The sequence below is a fragment of the Polypterus senegalus genome, chromosome 12 (assembly GCF_016835505.1).
Source record: "Polypterus senegalus isolate Bchr_013 chromosome 12, ASM1683550v1, whole genome shotgun sequence".
NCBI lineage: Eukaryota > Metazoa > Chordata > Cladistia > Polypteriformes > Polypteridae > Polypterus > Polypterus senegalus.
In genome coordinates this window covers 122,230,397-122,244,551 of record NC_053165.1, presented here as the reverse complement: position 1 = coordinate 122,244,551, position 14,155 = coordinate 122,230,397, and the positions used below count along the sequence as shown (strand labels likewise).

Genomic DNA, 14,155 nt, shown 5'->3' with positions numbered 1-14,155 from the left:
GCCTCCAAGTCTCGAGGAATCACTCGATACAGCACCCCTTGAAGTTCTTCATATCTGATATGCCCAGATCTACTCCCTGAACCTTCCCTGCACCCCTGACAAACAGAACAAGTTGTTTGAGCTCGGCGATTACCTGCAAGTCTAGGGGCAGTTCAGACACAGAGGGTTTGACCACAGCCACCAGTACCTCTTGGGACTCTTCAGGAATCCGAGACAACGCATCTGGTACTATATTGCCATGACCCTTCCGGTAGTAAACCTGGAATTTGAATTCTTGGAGCCGAAGCACCCATCTCGTAAGCCTGGAAGAAGTTTTTGAGCACTTGAAAGCCCAGGTCAAAGCATTATGATCAGTATAAACGCTGAATACTGTCCCCTCTAAATAGTGCCGCCACTTCTCCACAGCCCAAATTACAGCCAAACATTCCTTTTCACTGGCTGAGTAGTTAAGCTCAGGTCCCCTTAATTTCCTTGAGGCATAGGCAATGACATGCTCCCCACTGGTATGACACTGTGTAAGCACCGCCCAGTCCCACATTACTTGCGTCAGTATTTACCCAAACTGTAGTTGTGGATCCGGCTGTGCCAAGATGGGCGGCTCCTGCAGAGCGGTCTTCAGCCTGTCTACTGCCTCCTGGCATTCGGGTGACCATTTCCACGGGGCTCCCTTCTTGGTGAGGTGATGCAAAGGAGCTGCCCTGTCTGCCATGTTTGGTATAAATTTATGATACCACCCTATCATCCCCAAAACCTCTGCAGATCTTTCACGCTGGTAGGGGTTGGATAGTCCCGTATGGCGATGGTCTTTTCGGGATCCACCTCCACTCCTCTTGCTGAAACCACATGGCCAAGGAAGGTCAATTGGGATCGCATCAGATGGCACTTCTTTAAGTGCAAGGTCAGGTTGGCTTGATGGAGACGACGAAACACTGTTTCTAAATCCAGCAAGTGTTGATCTTTTGTTGGTGAGAATACAATGATGTCGTCTATATATACAAAACAAATTTTCCGCAGTAGCCCCTTCAGGACTTGTTCCATTAACCTCTGGAATGTAGCTCCGGCATTGACCAACCCAAAGGGCATAACCCGAAATTGGTACAAACCCTCCGGAGTTATCACTGCCGCCTTCTGTACGCTGTCTTCACCCATCCGTACCTGCCAATACCCGGAGCGTAGATCCAAGGTGGAAAATACTGTTGCCCCATGGAGCGATTCCAGAATGTCATGGACTAGGGGCATAGGATAAGCATCCACTCGGGTTTTAGCGTTTAGGGCTCGGTAGTCCACACAGAACCGATGTGATCCATCCCCTTTCCGAACCAACACCACTGGCGAAGCCCATGGAGAAGATGATGGCTCAATTATGCCAGCCTGCAGCATCTTAGCAAGCTCTTCCCTAATAATTTGAAGTTTTTGGGGAGAGGCTCTATAAACCCGATGTTTAATGGGCAACTCGTCAGTTGTATAAATAACATGGGAGACAATCTGAGTAGTCCCCAATTGGTCTGTCCATACTGATGGCCATCTGCCTAACAATGGACGTACCTCTTCCGTTGATTAATTATAAGTGGGTCCATGGCCTTGTCCAGGACCTCTGCCACCGCTAAATAAAACTGGGAGATGGGTTGGCCAAGCTCTTCCGATCCTTTCTTCCAAACTGGAACACCCCACCCCAGGCAAGCTATACTCTCCTCGAGAAGGGCAAATGGTCATCTGTGCAGCCATAATGGAGTCCAACCCTAGAAGTAAGGGCATGGCCAGGTGGGCATCATCCAGTATGAAAGTGTCAGTCTTCCATATCGTCTGCTGTAATTGGTATTTGATCTGAACCTTTCCCAGAGCGACCCTCTTCTGCCATCCGCCAGTATAAACTTGACCGAAGTGGACTCTGTCAGTTCGTCCTCCGAGGTCTTAATCTTTTGCCACATACTGAGGCGCATGAGGGTAAACGTGCTCCCTGTATCCACTATGGCTTCTCCCCATAAGCCTCTCAGCTGAACTGGAACCACCAGAAGGGAAGGTTGACCAAACACAGTTGCTAGCTGACCATCTATTGGCTCTTTCTTCTGGTATTTATTACCGGTATTGGTTGATTTCCCCCGGTTTTGTTTTTGACGGCCTAAACCCTCTTTTAGCCGCCCAGTCTCGTTCCACCATGGATCCCAGTTTGACAGATCATCCACCGTCCTCACCATGCCCCTGAGTGTCCCCGCCAGTCTCGAGTTGCATGCTCCCAATAAGCGACGCAAGATTTCTTCGTCGGTTATGTCTGGTTTCCATTTAAGACATAAGGCCTGGAACTCATATGCAAAGTCCCAATGGCCTGCCCCGGTTGCTGTTCCATTTCCGTACTCTCCGTTCCAATTCTTCATAGTAATCGGAGGGTAGAAAGGCATCTAAAAAGCTGTCTTAAATGAAGCCCAATCCGCAATAGTCCGTTTGGCAGCCTGCCACCAACAACCGACTGCTCCGTAGAGAGGCATTCAAAACCCCCATAAGTTCACTGGATGTCAGAGAGTGCACCTCCATAAAGGCATCCCCCTGCTCCACAAATCGTAGAATGTCATCGGTGGTATAAGCTTCCCCAATCTTGGGAAAGTCCATGCGCAATGCTGCCGATGGAGCAGGCAACACTGCTGGTCTCAATATAGTCTGCCCCGATGGAGTTGAATGGCTAAATGGACGCCACCTTCCTTGAGTACTCTGATGAACCACATCCTGCAATTCTGACTGCCACTTCTTATCTCTTCGTTCGAAACAGGCCACAGTTTCTTTAAGAATATCTTCTGCCTGGCAAACCATAGCCTCTTCCAAATGAGAAAAGGTGGTATCCATATATTCCCTAAGAGATTCCTCTCGTGCCATCAGCGTGTCCACCATCTGGTCCAACCTTCCTTCAATTCTCTGGACCCTATCGAATAACTCTGTTATTGGAGATGGAAGACTGATGTCTGATCTATTAGTTCCTAGGGTGTCATCCATATACAAACGCGTTGCAACATGCCCGTAACTTCTCTGACTCTTTCGCAAGCCCTGACAGTGACGTGTGGGCCCAAGACCATGGATTCTTCGGCCAGCAGATCTTCATCACCATCGAGCCCCTGCTCTAAAGCCTCAGTAGCCATAACTGGTAACTAGCTAAGTATATAAATCCACAAACAGGAAGAAAAAAAAAAGAAATCAAATAAATTAAACCCCGGTTCAAATCGGTCCCCGTACGGGCCACCACTTATGTAGCGAACTCCACTAATTGATGGTTGAGGAGTCCGACACACAAAAAACTCCTTCTAATAGGAAATTATTATTATAATGTCCGAGCACCGACAGAACCTTAGACCCAACTTTGATGTTCCCCAGATGGAGTTGTTTATATCAAAAAGAAATAAACACCTAACAATTGTTTAACCAAAAAAAAATATATATATATATTATAAAGCACACCAGTAATAACCCTTCATTTAAGTCACTCCTTATCCAAAAAATATACACCCAGTAATAGACCAACCCCTTTTACCCTTATATACTATACAGACAGACAGCAAGAAAGAAAGCCCAGAAAAGCACCAAGATATATCCTTTTAACAACACCCCCTATATTCAAAATAGATATCTATAGCAATACACATATATACACATATATACAAATATAAAATTATACCCACAGAGTCACAATCCCCACATGTTCCCCATTCCCTTTTATATAAGGTTGATTTAAAGAGTCTAGCCACACGGCCTGGGAAGTCCGTGAATAGTCCAGTAATCTAGACAACTCCGTTCCGTTGCCTAGTAATCTGATTTATAAGTAAAAAGGAGCGATCTCACCGGCTTGGGACGATCCTTCGTTAAGAGATGAAATCCGTCTCACCCGGGAGTCTGAGCGTTAACGTCCTTCCATGGCCGCTACCCTCAACAAAAATATACTTGAAGCCGTGCACTCCGAAGATGCTTTCCTGTTAGCCCGCACTCCTTTTTGTTGCGTCCAACCGTGAACTTCGGAGCCTTCCGTGCTTTTACCAGGCGCTTCTTTTACAAATTCCGTTCTCCTTCCCAGCTTCTTCTTTTAACAACCTTTCTTCTTCCTCCGCCCTCCTCGCTTCCTTTCTTTTCCTTCTCTCTCCTTAAACTACGCGCCTCCTTGCCTTTTAAGGAAGATTTTAGCCAGGACCCACAGGCGCTGTTTGGACCCCTACTCCCCTTAAAGAAATATTCCCCAGTCAATAATTCCTCTGGGCATACACCCTAAAGGAAGCATGAGGCAGAAACGGTTAAAAGAATACACAACCATGTAAACATGTGACAACCGTTACAACGTCCGCCCAAGGAGGGATGTAAACAATAACAATGACGTGTACAAACTCTCTGGGCATGAAATAGGGAAGCAAACTTACGGCCAACAGTTCAATGTCCCTGCAGCAAATGGAGATTTTAACGTTTACATGTCCAGAGCTGCACCATCTTGTACTGACATAGAGAACGACTCCTCCTCCGTTCTGCTTCCCGCAGGTACTTGCGTCTCTTACCAGCGCAGCCAGTTCGATGATTATTTGGTAGTGATTTCACATTTCCCAGGATCACAGAAGGCACCGAAGGTTTGTAGCGCCACTTTCTCACTAGAAGCTTGGCTTTTACCTTAGCGCTGGCTCTGCTGCCACAATACCGCCTTCTTACCTCGTCAGGTAAATAGGGAACCACATCGGCGCGGACATTTGTTCTCAGCGCTTGAAGCTGACTACTTGAATAGACGAGTCTCGGCGTGTAAAAATCCATGTCCAAGTACTAAAAAGTGTCCAGGGAACGAGTCCACATAAAAGAAAGTGGTAGGAGTGATCAGTGAAATAGAGAAAAACGGTAGAAAGATAAAGTGATACATGGAGCTGCTGGATTGGCTGACACTCGCGGCGGCGCCGGAGTCATATAGCATATACAGTGGTGTGAAAAACTATTTGCCCCCTTCCTGATTTCTTATTCTTTTGCATGTTTGTCACACAAAATGTTTCTGATCATCAAACACATTTAACCATTATTCAAATATAACACAAGTAAACACAAAATGCAGTTTTTAAATAATGGTTTTTATTATTTAGGGAGAAAAAAAATAGGAGCTGCCTAACACAGAGAAGTAGACCAAAAGCACCTCAAAAGCTAGATATCATGCCAAGATCCAAAGAAATTCAGGAACAAATGAGAACAGAAGTAATTGAGATCTATCAGTCTGGTAAAGGTTATAAAGCCATTTCTAAACCTTTGGGACTCCAGCGAACCACAGTGATTGCCATTATCCATAAATGGCAAAAACATGGAACAGTGGTGAACCTTCCCAGGAGTGGCCGGCCGACCAAAATTACCCCAAGAGCGCAGAGACGACTCATCTGAGAGGTCACAAAAGACCCCAGGACAACGTCTAAAGAACTGCAGGCCTCACTTGCCTCAATTAAGGTCAGTGTTCATGGCTCCACCATAAGAAAGAGACAGGGCAAAAATGGCCTGCATGGCAGATTTCCAAGACGCAAACCACTGTTAAGCAAAAAGAACATTAGGGCTCGTCTCAATTTTGCTAAGAAACATCTCAATGATTGCCAAGACTTTTGGGAAAATACCTTGTGGACTGATGAGACAAAAGTTGAACTTTTGGAAGGCAAATGTCCCGTTACATCTGGCGAAAAGGAAACACAGCATTTCAGAAAAAGAACATCATACCAACAGTAAAATATGGTGGTGGTAGTGTGATGGTCTGGTGTTGTTTTGCTGCTTCAGGACCTGGAAGGCTTGCCGTGATAGATAGAACCATGAATTCTACTGTCTACCAAAAAATCCTGAAGTAGAATGTCCGGCCATCTGTTCGTCAACTCAAGCTGAAGCGATCTTGGGTGCTGCAACAGGACAATGACCCAAAACACACCAGCAAATCCACCTCTGAATGGCTGAAGAAAAACAAAATGAAGACTTTGGAGTGGCCTAGTCAAAGTCCTGACCTGAATCCAATTGAGATGCTATGGCATGACCTTAAAAAGGCGGTTCATGCTAGAAAACCCTCAAATAAAGCTGAATTACAACAATTCTGCAAAGATGAGTGGGCCAAAATTCCTCCAGAGCGCTGTAAAACACTCATTGCAAGTTATCGCAAACGCTTCATTGCAATTATTGCTGCTAAGGGTGGCCCAACCAGTTATTAGGTTCAGGGGGCAATTACTTTTTCACACAGGGCCATGTAGGTTTGGACTTTTTTTTCCCTAAATAATAAAAACCATCATTTAAAAACTGCATTTTGTGTTTACTTGTGTTATATTTGACTAAAGGTTAAATGTGTTTGATGATCAGAAACATTTTGTGTGACAAACATGCAAAAGAATAAGAAATCAGGAAGGGGGCAAATAGTTTTTCACACCACTGTATATACATACATATACAGTGGAACCTCGGTTTGCAAGTAACTTGGTTTACAAGGGTTTTGCAAGACGAGCTAAATTTTTTAATAAATTTTGACTTGATAAACGAGCGATGTCTTGCAATACGAGTAGTATGGATACTCTGTCTGCTGAGCGTCATGTGATCACAACTGAGCAGATTGTTCTTCTCTCTCTTCGTGTGTGTGTGTCTCTCTCTCTCTCTCCCCTTATCTTTCGCTCGCTGCGCCCGCGTCCGTGCGTGTGTCTGTCTGTCTCTCCCTCTCGCTCGCCATGGGCATGTCTGTCTGTCAGTCTGTCTCTCCTTATCTATCTCTCTCGCTCGAGTCTCTCTCTCTCCTTATCTTGCTCGCGTCTCTCTCTCCTCTTGAGAGCAATCGTCTACTATTCTCCGTCTGAGTCTGCGTGCCTCACTCATATAGTCAACAGCCGTAAAAGTGTATACTGTTTACTACAACATTGTGACTGTGTGTGTGTGTGTACGCGCGTGCGCGCACACGTGTGTGCTGTGAAGTGCGAGTACCTGTCTTGCGCCCCAAAACACGAAGCTGAGTCTCAGTACTTTAACAACACCAGCTTTATTCAGCTTGAAACAGCAACAGTGCGGTTATTTATTGTAGCGGGATCTTTATAATGTTCCTTATATCACCCATCGACGGCACGTGCTTACAGCATGTCTGCGATCTTTTTGGATACGCTTATACGGTGAACTGCTACAGCACTGAGAGACTGATTGCTTTGGGACACTCTTCCGCGTGTTGTTCCGTTGGGTGGAATCCCACAAGAGTTTAGAAACTCACTCACACCAGCCATGATTCTTTTTAAAGGTAAAGTGCAGGTTAATTTGTTTTATGTATTTTTACTTTATATTTAGTATTAATCATTTTTATATGAATAGTTTTGGGTTGTGGAATGAATCATCTGAGTTTCCAATATTTCTTATGGGGAAATTCACTTTAATATACGAGTGCTTTGGACTGCAAGCACGTTTCCGGAACGAATTATGCTCGCAAACCGAGGTTCCACTGTATATACTTATTTATATTCTTGCTTTGTACTCCAACAAACGCAAGTTATCACCAATATACTAACAACCCAATTGTGCTTCAATCACTCAGAATATGGAACCAATGTAGGAAGCATTTTAAGATAAAGAAGCTTTCATCTGTGGCACCTCTGCGCGAGAACCACCTTTTTCCACCCTCTCAAATATATGCAGTTTTTAATGTCTGGAAAGCATTTGGGATTAAACCACTTATGAGATCTGTACATAGACAACTACTTTGCATCCTACGAACAATTACATTCCAAATTTAACTTTCCAGCAACACATTTCTTTCACTACCTTCAAATTAGAAACTTTGTTAAACAGAATCTGCCCAATTTTCCTCACCTCCCGCCTCCTACTATGCCAGAAAAAAATACTTCTCAGTCTTGAGGACTCAGACAACTTTTCTGCAATATATAAAACCATTTTACAGTTCGTCTCTTTCAAAGATCCAAGAGGACAGTGGGAAAAGGATCTCTCACTCAATATCTCAGAAAAGGAGTGGAAGGTAGCAATGCAGAGAATTCACTCAAGCTCCATATGTGCAAAGAATACAATTATTCAACTCAAAATTGTATATTGAGCACATCTGTCTCATTTAAAATTGTCCAAAATATTTCCAGGGCAAGATCCAACCTTGCAATCAAGTTTTAACCTTACTAGGCCACATGTTTTGGGCCTGCACCAAATTAACTTTCATTCTGGACCAAAATGTTTAAATGCCTATTAGACAGCCTTGGTGTCACAATCACTTCTAACCCATGTTACCCATGTAGATGCTTCAGTATCTGAGTGACATTAAGTAATAACTCAGTTAACGAAGCAGATGCGTTCAAAGGACTTGATCTAAGCTCTCTAGCAGACTGATATTTGAATTTGCACATATGCCAGCATTCTTTGCAGACTTTGTTATAAAAAAAAAAGCTTTGTTTTCAGAAGATTCATTAAACAAGGTATTACTGCATTTTGTTAAAGGTAAATGAATGAGTGGAAAATGTTAAGATATGATTATATTTAATCATCGACTATGAATGCGTCAAGAGTTATTTTGCAGTTTATGCCACCTAATCCATCCCATGATAGAGCCGTCTAAATTACTGAGTACCTAAACAGATCTCTGTATAGTAACTTCTACTTAAGTCATGACTATTATGTGAATGTGCAAAGTATCTCCATGCGCAATTACTTCGAGTGACTGTGCATTTCAGAAGAAAGCATGCTATGACTGATGAAACTCACCAAAATTAGAGAAATCATCTGTGGACAGACAGTAAGTGAGGAGAAACTTAAATGTTTAATAATTCGAACCTTATTAGAAAAATCACTTAAATCAGGGCTATTCAATTGGCGGCCCGCGGGCCACATGCGGCCCAGAATCAACCTCCGAGTGGCCCAGCCCGTGGTTCCGCCCGTAGATAATAAATTAATATACATTATTCATAAATTGTTGTTTAATATAATTTAATATAAATATATATATATATATATTATATTAATATAAATATAAAGTATTTATTATGTCTATGGTCCCGCCAAAAACGCGCATTCCATACATAGCCTGCAACACGCAAACAATGCAGAGCGTGCCGGTAGTAGCTTAGATTACTATCAATATGTCTTTCTCAACACTGAAACGTAAAGCTGCCAATGAAAACCATAAGTTTAACCCTGCCTGGACTGACAAATACTTGTTTATTTTACCGCCACATCCAAACGCCAAACCGATGTGTTTAATTTGTAATGAGTGCGTTGGAGTATTTAAAGATTACAATGTGTGGAGGCATCATGTTGAGAAACACCACACTTTTTGCACCAATTTTCCAGAGAGATCTCAAGAGAGGGCTGCAAAAGTGCAGAGTTTGATTGCATCTTACAACCGGAGCAGTACTACCATGGTGCGGTCATTCACAGCCCAAGAGAGAGAGCTACTGCAGCATACCTTCGTGTTTCCTGGATACTGGCAAAAAAGAAAAGGCCATTCACAGACTCTGAAACCGTGAAGGACTATATGCTGGCTGTCGTGGATAAGGTGATAAATGACGATAAAATTAAAACGAGTGTGGTACCTTCTATAAAAAACGTACCCCTGTCAGATACTTCAAACATTCGTAGGGTTGAAATTCTTGCTGCAGATGTGTATGAAACGCTGTTAGGAGACCTGATGAAAGCTGATACTATGTCTATAGCAGTAGATGAGTCCACAGACAAAACTGATACTGCTCAGTTGTGCATATATGTCCGTTTTTTTGATGGCAAATGCTTCAGAGAGGAGCTGCTCGGCCTACTGCCGTTAGAAGGATACACAACTGGCGATATAGTCTTTCGGAAAATTTCCGCCTTTTTTAAAGACAGTGGTCTGGATATGAAGCGTGTGTGCATGCTTGTGACAGATGGGGCTCCGTCCATGACAGGGAAAGTGAATGGTTTGGCAGCCCGTTGGTCCGCTGTTGCACCTCAGTTAATCTCCTTACACTGCATTGTGCATCAGGCGTGTTGTGCGCAAAACTAAGTGGGGTGCTCAAAACGACAATGGACAGCGTTATGGCTATAATTAATTTTATTTGCTCCACATCAAGCCTCCAACACTGCTTATTCCGCATGCTGCTGTCAGAAATGTCTGCTGAGCACCCAACCTTCTTTTGCATAATGACGTGAGGTGGCTGTCCAAAGGCAAAGCGCTGGAGCGTTTCTGCGGTCTCAGAGAAGATCATAACTTTCCTCCGCAGCAGCAAGCAAAAAAAAGGCAGAAACGCACTTGAGTCGCATACTGGACGACAACTTCATGGCCAATGCCTGCTTTCTGAGCAACATATTCAAACACCTGAACGATCTCAATTTGGGACTACAAGGCAGAGACAAAACTGTCATCGACCTTGTGGAACAGATGCGCGCATTCCAAGTTAAACTGGACCTTTTCGCAAATGATTTGAGCACAGGCCGAATGCTGCATTTTCAGACACTCCACAAATGCATCTCACCCCCCGCACAAATCACGGATGTGATGACAGATTTCATTGCGATGTTGAAAAATAACTTTGCTGGTCGATTGGATGGACTTGATCTGCCCACAGAGTTGGCCGTTTTTGTCAGAGACCCGTTCACTGTTGCAATAGAAGGGGACTTATCCGCCAGAGCTAAGAAACTGGTCCCTTCCATTGATGAGGGGAAATTCACACTCGAACTTGTTGACATGCAGTCATCTGTAACCATGGCACAGGAGCTTTCCACTAACGGGCCTGCAATGTTTTGGACTGATGTCAACGCACATCAGTTCCCTAACATTAAGAAAGTAGCAATCGTCATGCTCAGTATGATCAACATATACATGTTAGTCAAGCTTTTCACACATGAACTCCATAAAAAGCAACTCTCGTTGCTCCCTGACTGACCATACTCTCCACCAATGCCTTCGAATTGCATTGACAACTTACGAGCCTAAAGTCACTGCTCTCGTTCAAAACAAAAAATGTCACTTCTCCCACTAAGTCAGCAGGGTAACTGTAGCCTACAATACATCAATATAATGTGGGATGCTTAACAGAGGCATGCCTAATCACACATGGTGATTTAAAATATGTTCCCTCAGTGTTGTTATAGTTGTGAATACTGTGCACTTTTTATTTTATGCACTTTGAGATGTTCCTGGGTCAAATGTGTGCAAGTTGTTTATTTTGTTTCAAAAGGAAACAATGTTATTTCTAATAGCCTACTACTGTGCACTATTTTGTTCTATGCACTTTGTGATCAGATAGGTCAGATATGTAGCCTAGGTCAGGTTTTTTTTCTTTTGTAAGTGGAAAAAATAGGGGCTACCTCAGATTCTGTTAATTCAGCTCTTTTTGTATGCACCTTTTACTCTGCAAACTGACCAAAGTTAAAAGAGAAACAACGAATAAACCTTATGTTTTTCAATAAATTTGTTTGTGTTGGTTTTAAAAATTGTCATTACGAGCTGCTTTGCCGCTAAAATGACTGGCCCAGCTAACCTTCTTGGTTTGACAATCTGGCCCAACTGAATTTGTAATTGAATAGCCCTGACTTAAATGATATTTGAATTGGAATAAAAATCAAAATGGTTTTTAGAAAGAGAAAGTGGTTAAATGCAAACATTGGAGCACTACATTCATTTGCATACACCAGGATATTATGAAGTTAACATATAATAAGGTAAAAATTTGTTTGAAGCTCACGGCAGTTGTGCAAGTCTTCCCCACAATGGGAACGGACTATACCTTTAATAAATATTTAGTAGTATGCAGTTTGAAAAATGTACCTAGCCAAATTAATTAAGCACGGAAACTGTTAAATTATTCTTGTTGCCCATAATTAACTTTTTTTCACAGGCCTTAAACAACACAAAGAATCATATCATTTAGCTCTGAGATTAGGCACAGATTGCAGTTGATTAGCCTATCACATGATTCTAAAGGCATCTGGTTACAAAACTACCTAGGGAAGCATGCATAAAATTTCCTGTTTCTGGGTTGCTTTTTGTGCTAGTTTTTATTTTATTGATTTTTCAGGCACCTAAAGACTTTTCGCTTCAAAATCAGTAATCCATTCCTACAGTGAATAGTAGGCTTCCATATTGATTCCTCTTTCTTACTTGTACAAATGATTTTTTCCCCCCTTTCTGGCACACCATACTATTTGTTCAAACACAGTTTACAATTCCACATGATTATTTTCTCTAAAAATAAAACAGTTTATGTGCTTTAAAAATAGTTTTATGCATTCATATTTTAAACATTTTTAAGTTCAAGAATATTCAGGATTCGTATCTAACTAAAGTCAAAAGGACTTACTCTTTTAAGTGGAACTGTGCTTCGGAACCAGTTATAGTCAGGAGATACTCTGATCTCTTCCATGACTAGAAAGAAAAGAAAATAAGAATTTCTAGCAAATCATACCAGTAACACTTATATTTGAGTACAACAACGTGAAATTCTGTATTTACAACATAAAAATAAGTACCCAGAGGAATTATAATGAAGTAAAGATAAATAAAAGATAATATAAACAGTACACAATTTTGTAAACAATGCTTTAAAAATTTTCAAATTACTCAGAAAATAATTTTTAATAAGCCGATAACATAATTGTAATTTACTATTGTTGAGTATGTCTTTCAGAAAAACTGGTTATCTTAAAGTAGGAAAAAGTAGTACATTAAACTACTATATACTGCAATTGTTGATTTAATTCAACATTAAAACTGTACGCAACAGACAAAAAAACAGAAGACAGTGTTACAGGTAGATTTATATAGTTTCTGCACCTCGCCACTGACTCAATTAAATTTAATCTTATAAAGCAACCTATTACCAAAACGCCAAGGGTGCAGTAGACCACTACAAATACACCTGTTCATCAATTCCCTAAACCATTTTAAACAAGCTCAAACCACTGTGTAAGATGCCAATCAACTTAAATGGCACATCTTTGGAATTACAGCTTTTCCTGGATAACTTTTGGATTGCATTGGTTTGGACATGTGCATAGGAGAGAAGCCAAGTATATTGGGAGAAGGATGTGAAGAATAGAACTGCCAGGAAAGAGGAAAAGAGGAATGCCTAAGGGAATGTTTATGGATGTAGTGAGAGAGGACATGCAGGTAATGGGTGTAAGAGAACAAGATGAGAAACAAGATGAGAACAAGACAGAAAGATATAGAAGAAGATGATCTGCTGTGGCAACCCCTAACAGGAACAGCTGAAAGAAGAAGAAGATTCTGAGATGAGGAATTTTAATTTCACAAGTTGTAAATACCTTTTCCTCTGAATTTATTTGGCAGCCTTTCAGTTTCTTGTTTTGTTAGTTTCTACACTAAATAAAAACTGTTCATTCAGGTCTTTCTCTTAAGGCAGCTTTTTCTCTCTCTCAATCACAACATTGAAAATCTCAAATCCATTCTTAAGAGTATACTCATGATGTTTCACAAACAGGGTAAAATTTGCCAAACCAACTGAACTAACAGGCATGTCTGTGGGATGTGGAAGCAAAACATACAACCAGGAGAAAACCTATGCAGCCCTATGTTTTCCACAAAACTTGCAGTTAGAACCATGCAGTCAATACTATGAGACATAGAACAGCAGGGAATAAAGGATCTCCCCGGTGTCCATGCCATGCACAACTTGAAGGTGCCCTAGGTAGCCTAATGTGTTGACTCTTCCCATGTTGTAGTCTTTCATGAGGATGTACCTTGCACGTAATCAATTAAGTATTGGTGCTTCACAAGTCATAACTTCGTGTCACTTCACAAGAGACAGCCTACCACCCCCCACACCTCATTGTCTGTTGTTTCGTAGCTTTGTGGGGCTTGATGCTTCATGAGGAAGCATGTATTGGGCATCAAGCACTAGCTGGACAATTGGCTCTTCCACACATCAAAGAAAACTTAAACCCTATTTGGATAGGACTAGTTTTACAAAAGAAGGTGGGATAAAGAAATTCTTACCAGAGGAGCTATGTAATTTTAGTCCAGTTCAAATCACTCATGGCAACAATTTTTTATTTTTTATATATAAACAGGCTATGCATTCATATCTCAATAAAGATTACAGAGCCTTTTTTCTTCTATAAAAAAGTCAGTAAAAATAACTCCGTGGTAAAATAACCTAGTGCAAATCTACATGTCAATAAAATTCACTCAAGAGATGGGAAAATACCAAAAGTTTACTTCAAAATTATAGTGACAAAA

The 14,155-nt window shown here is 41.7% G+C and overlaps 1 protein-coding gene across 4 annotated transcripts in view; it reads right to left on the bottom strand.

The window, feature by feature from the left end:
- The window catches only part of spg21 (SPG21 abhydrolase domain containing, maspardin), a 159,464-nt gene that overhangs the window by 82,024 nt on the left and 63,285 nt on the right, over positions 1-14,155 (bottom strand). For all 4 annotated transcript variants that reach the window (XR_005636041.1, XM_039773344.1, XM_039773342.1 and 1 more), the window contains exon 2: positions 12,258-12,322. Coding sequence is in view for 3 of the 4 variants with exons in the window: in XM_039773342.1 (XP_039629276.1) it covers positions 12,258-12,322 (65 nt within the window). In the remaining variant the exon portion in view is untranslated. The remainder of the gene's footprint in view (positions 1-12,257; positions 12,323-14,155) is intronic.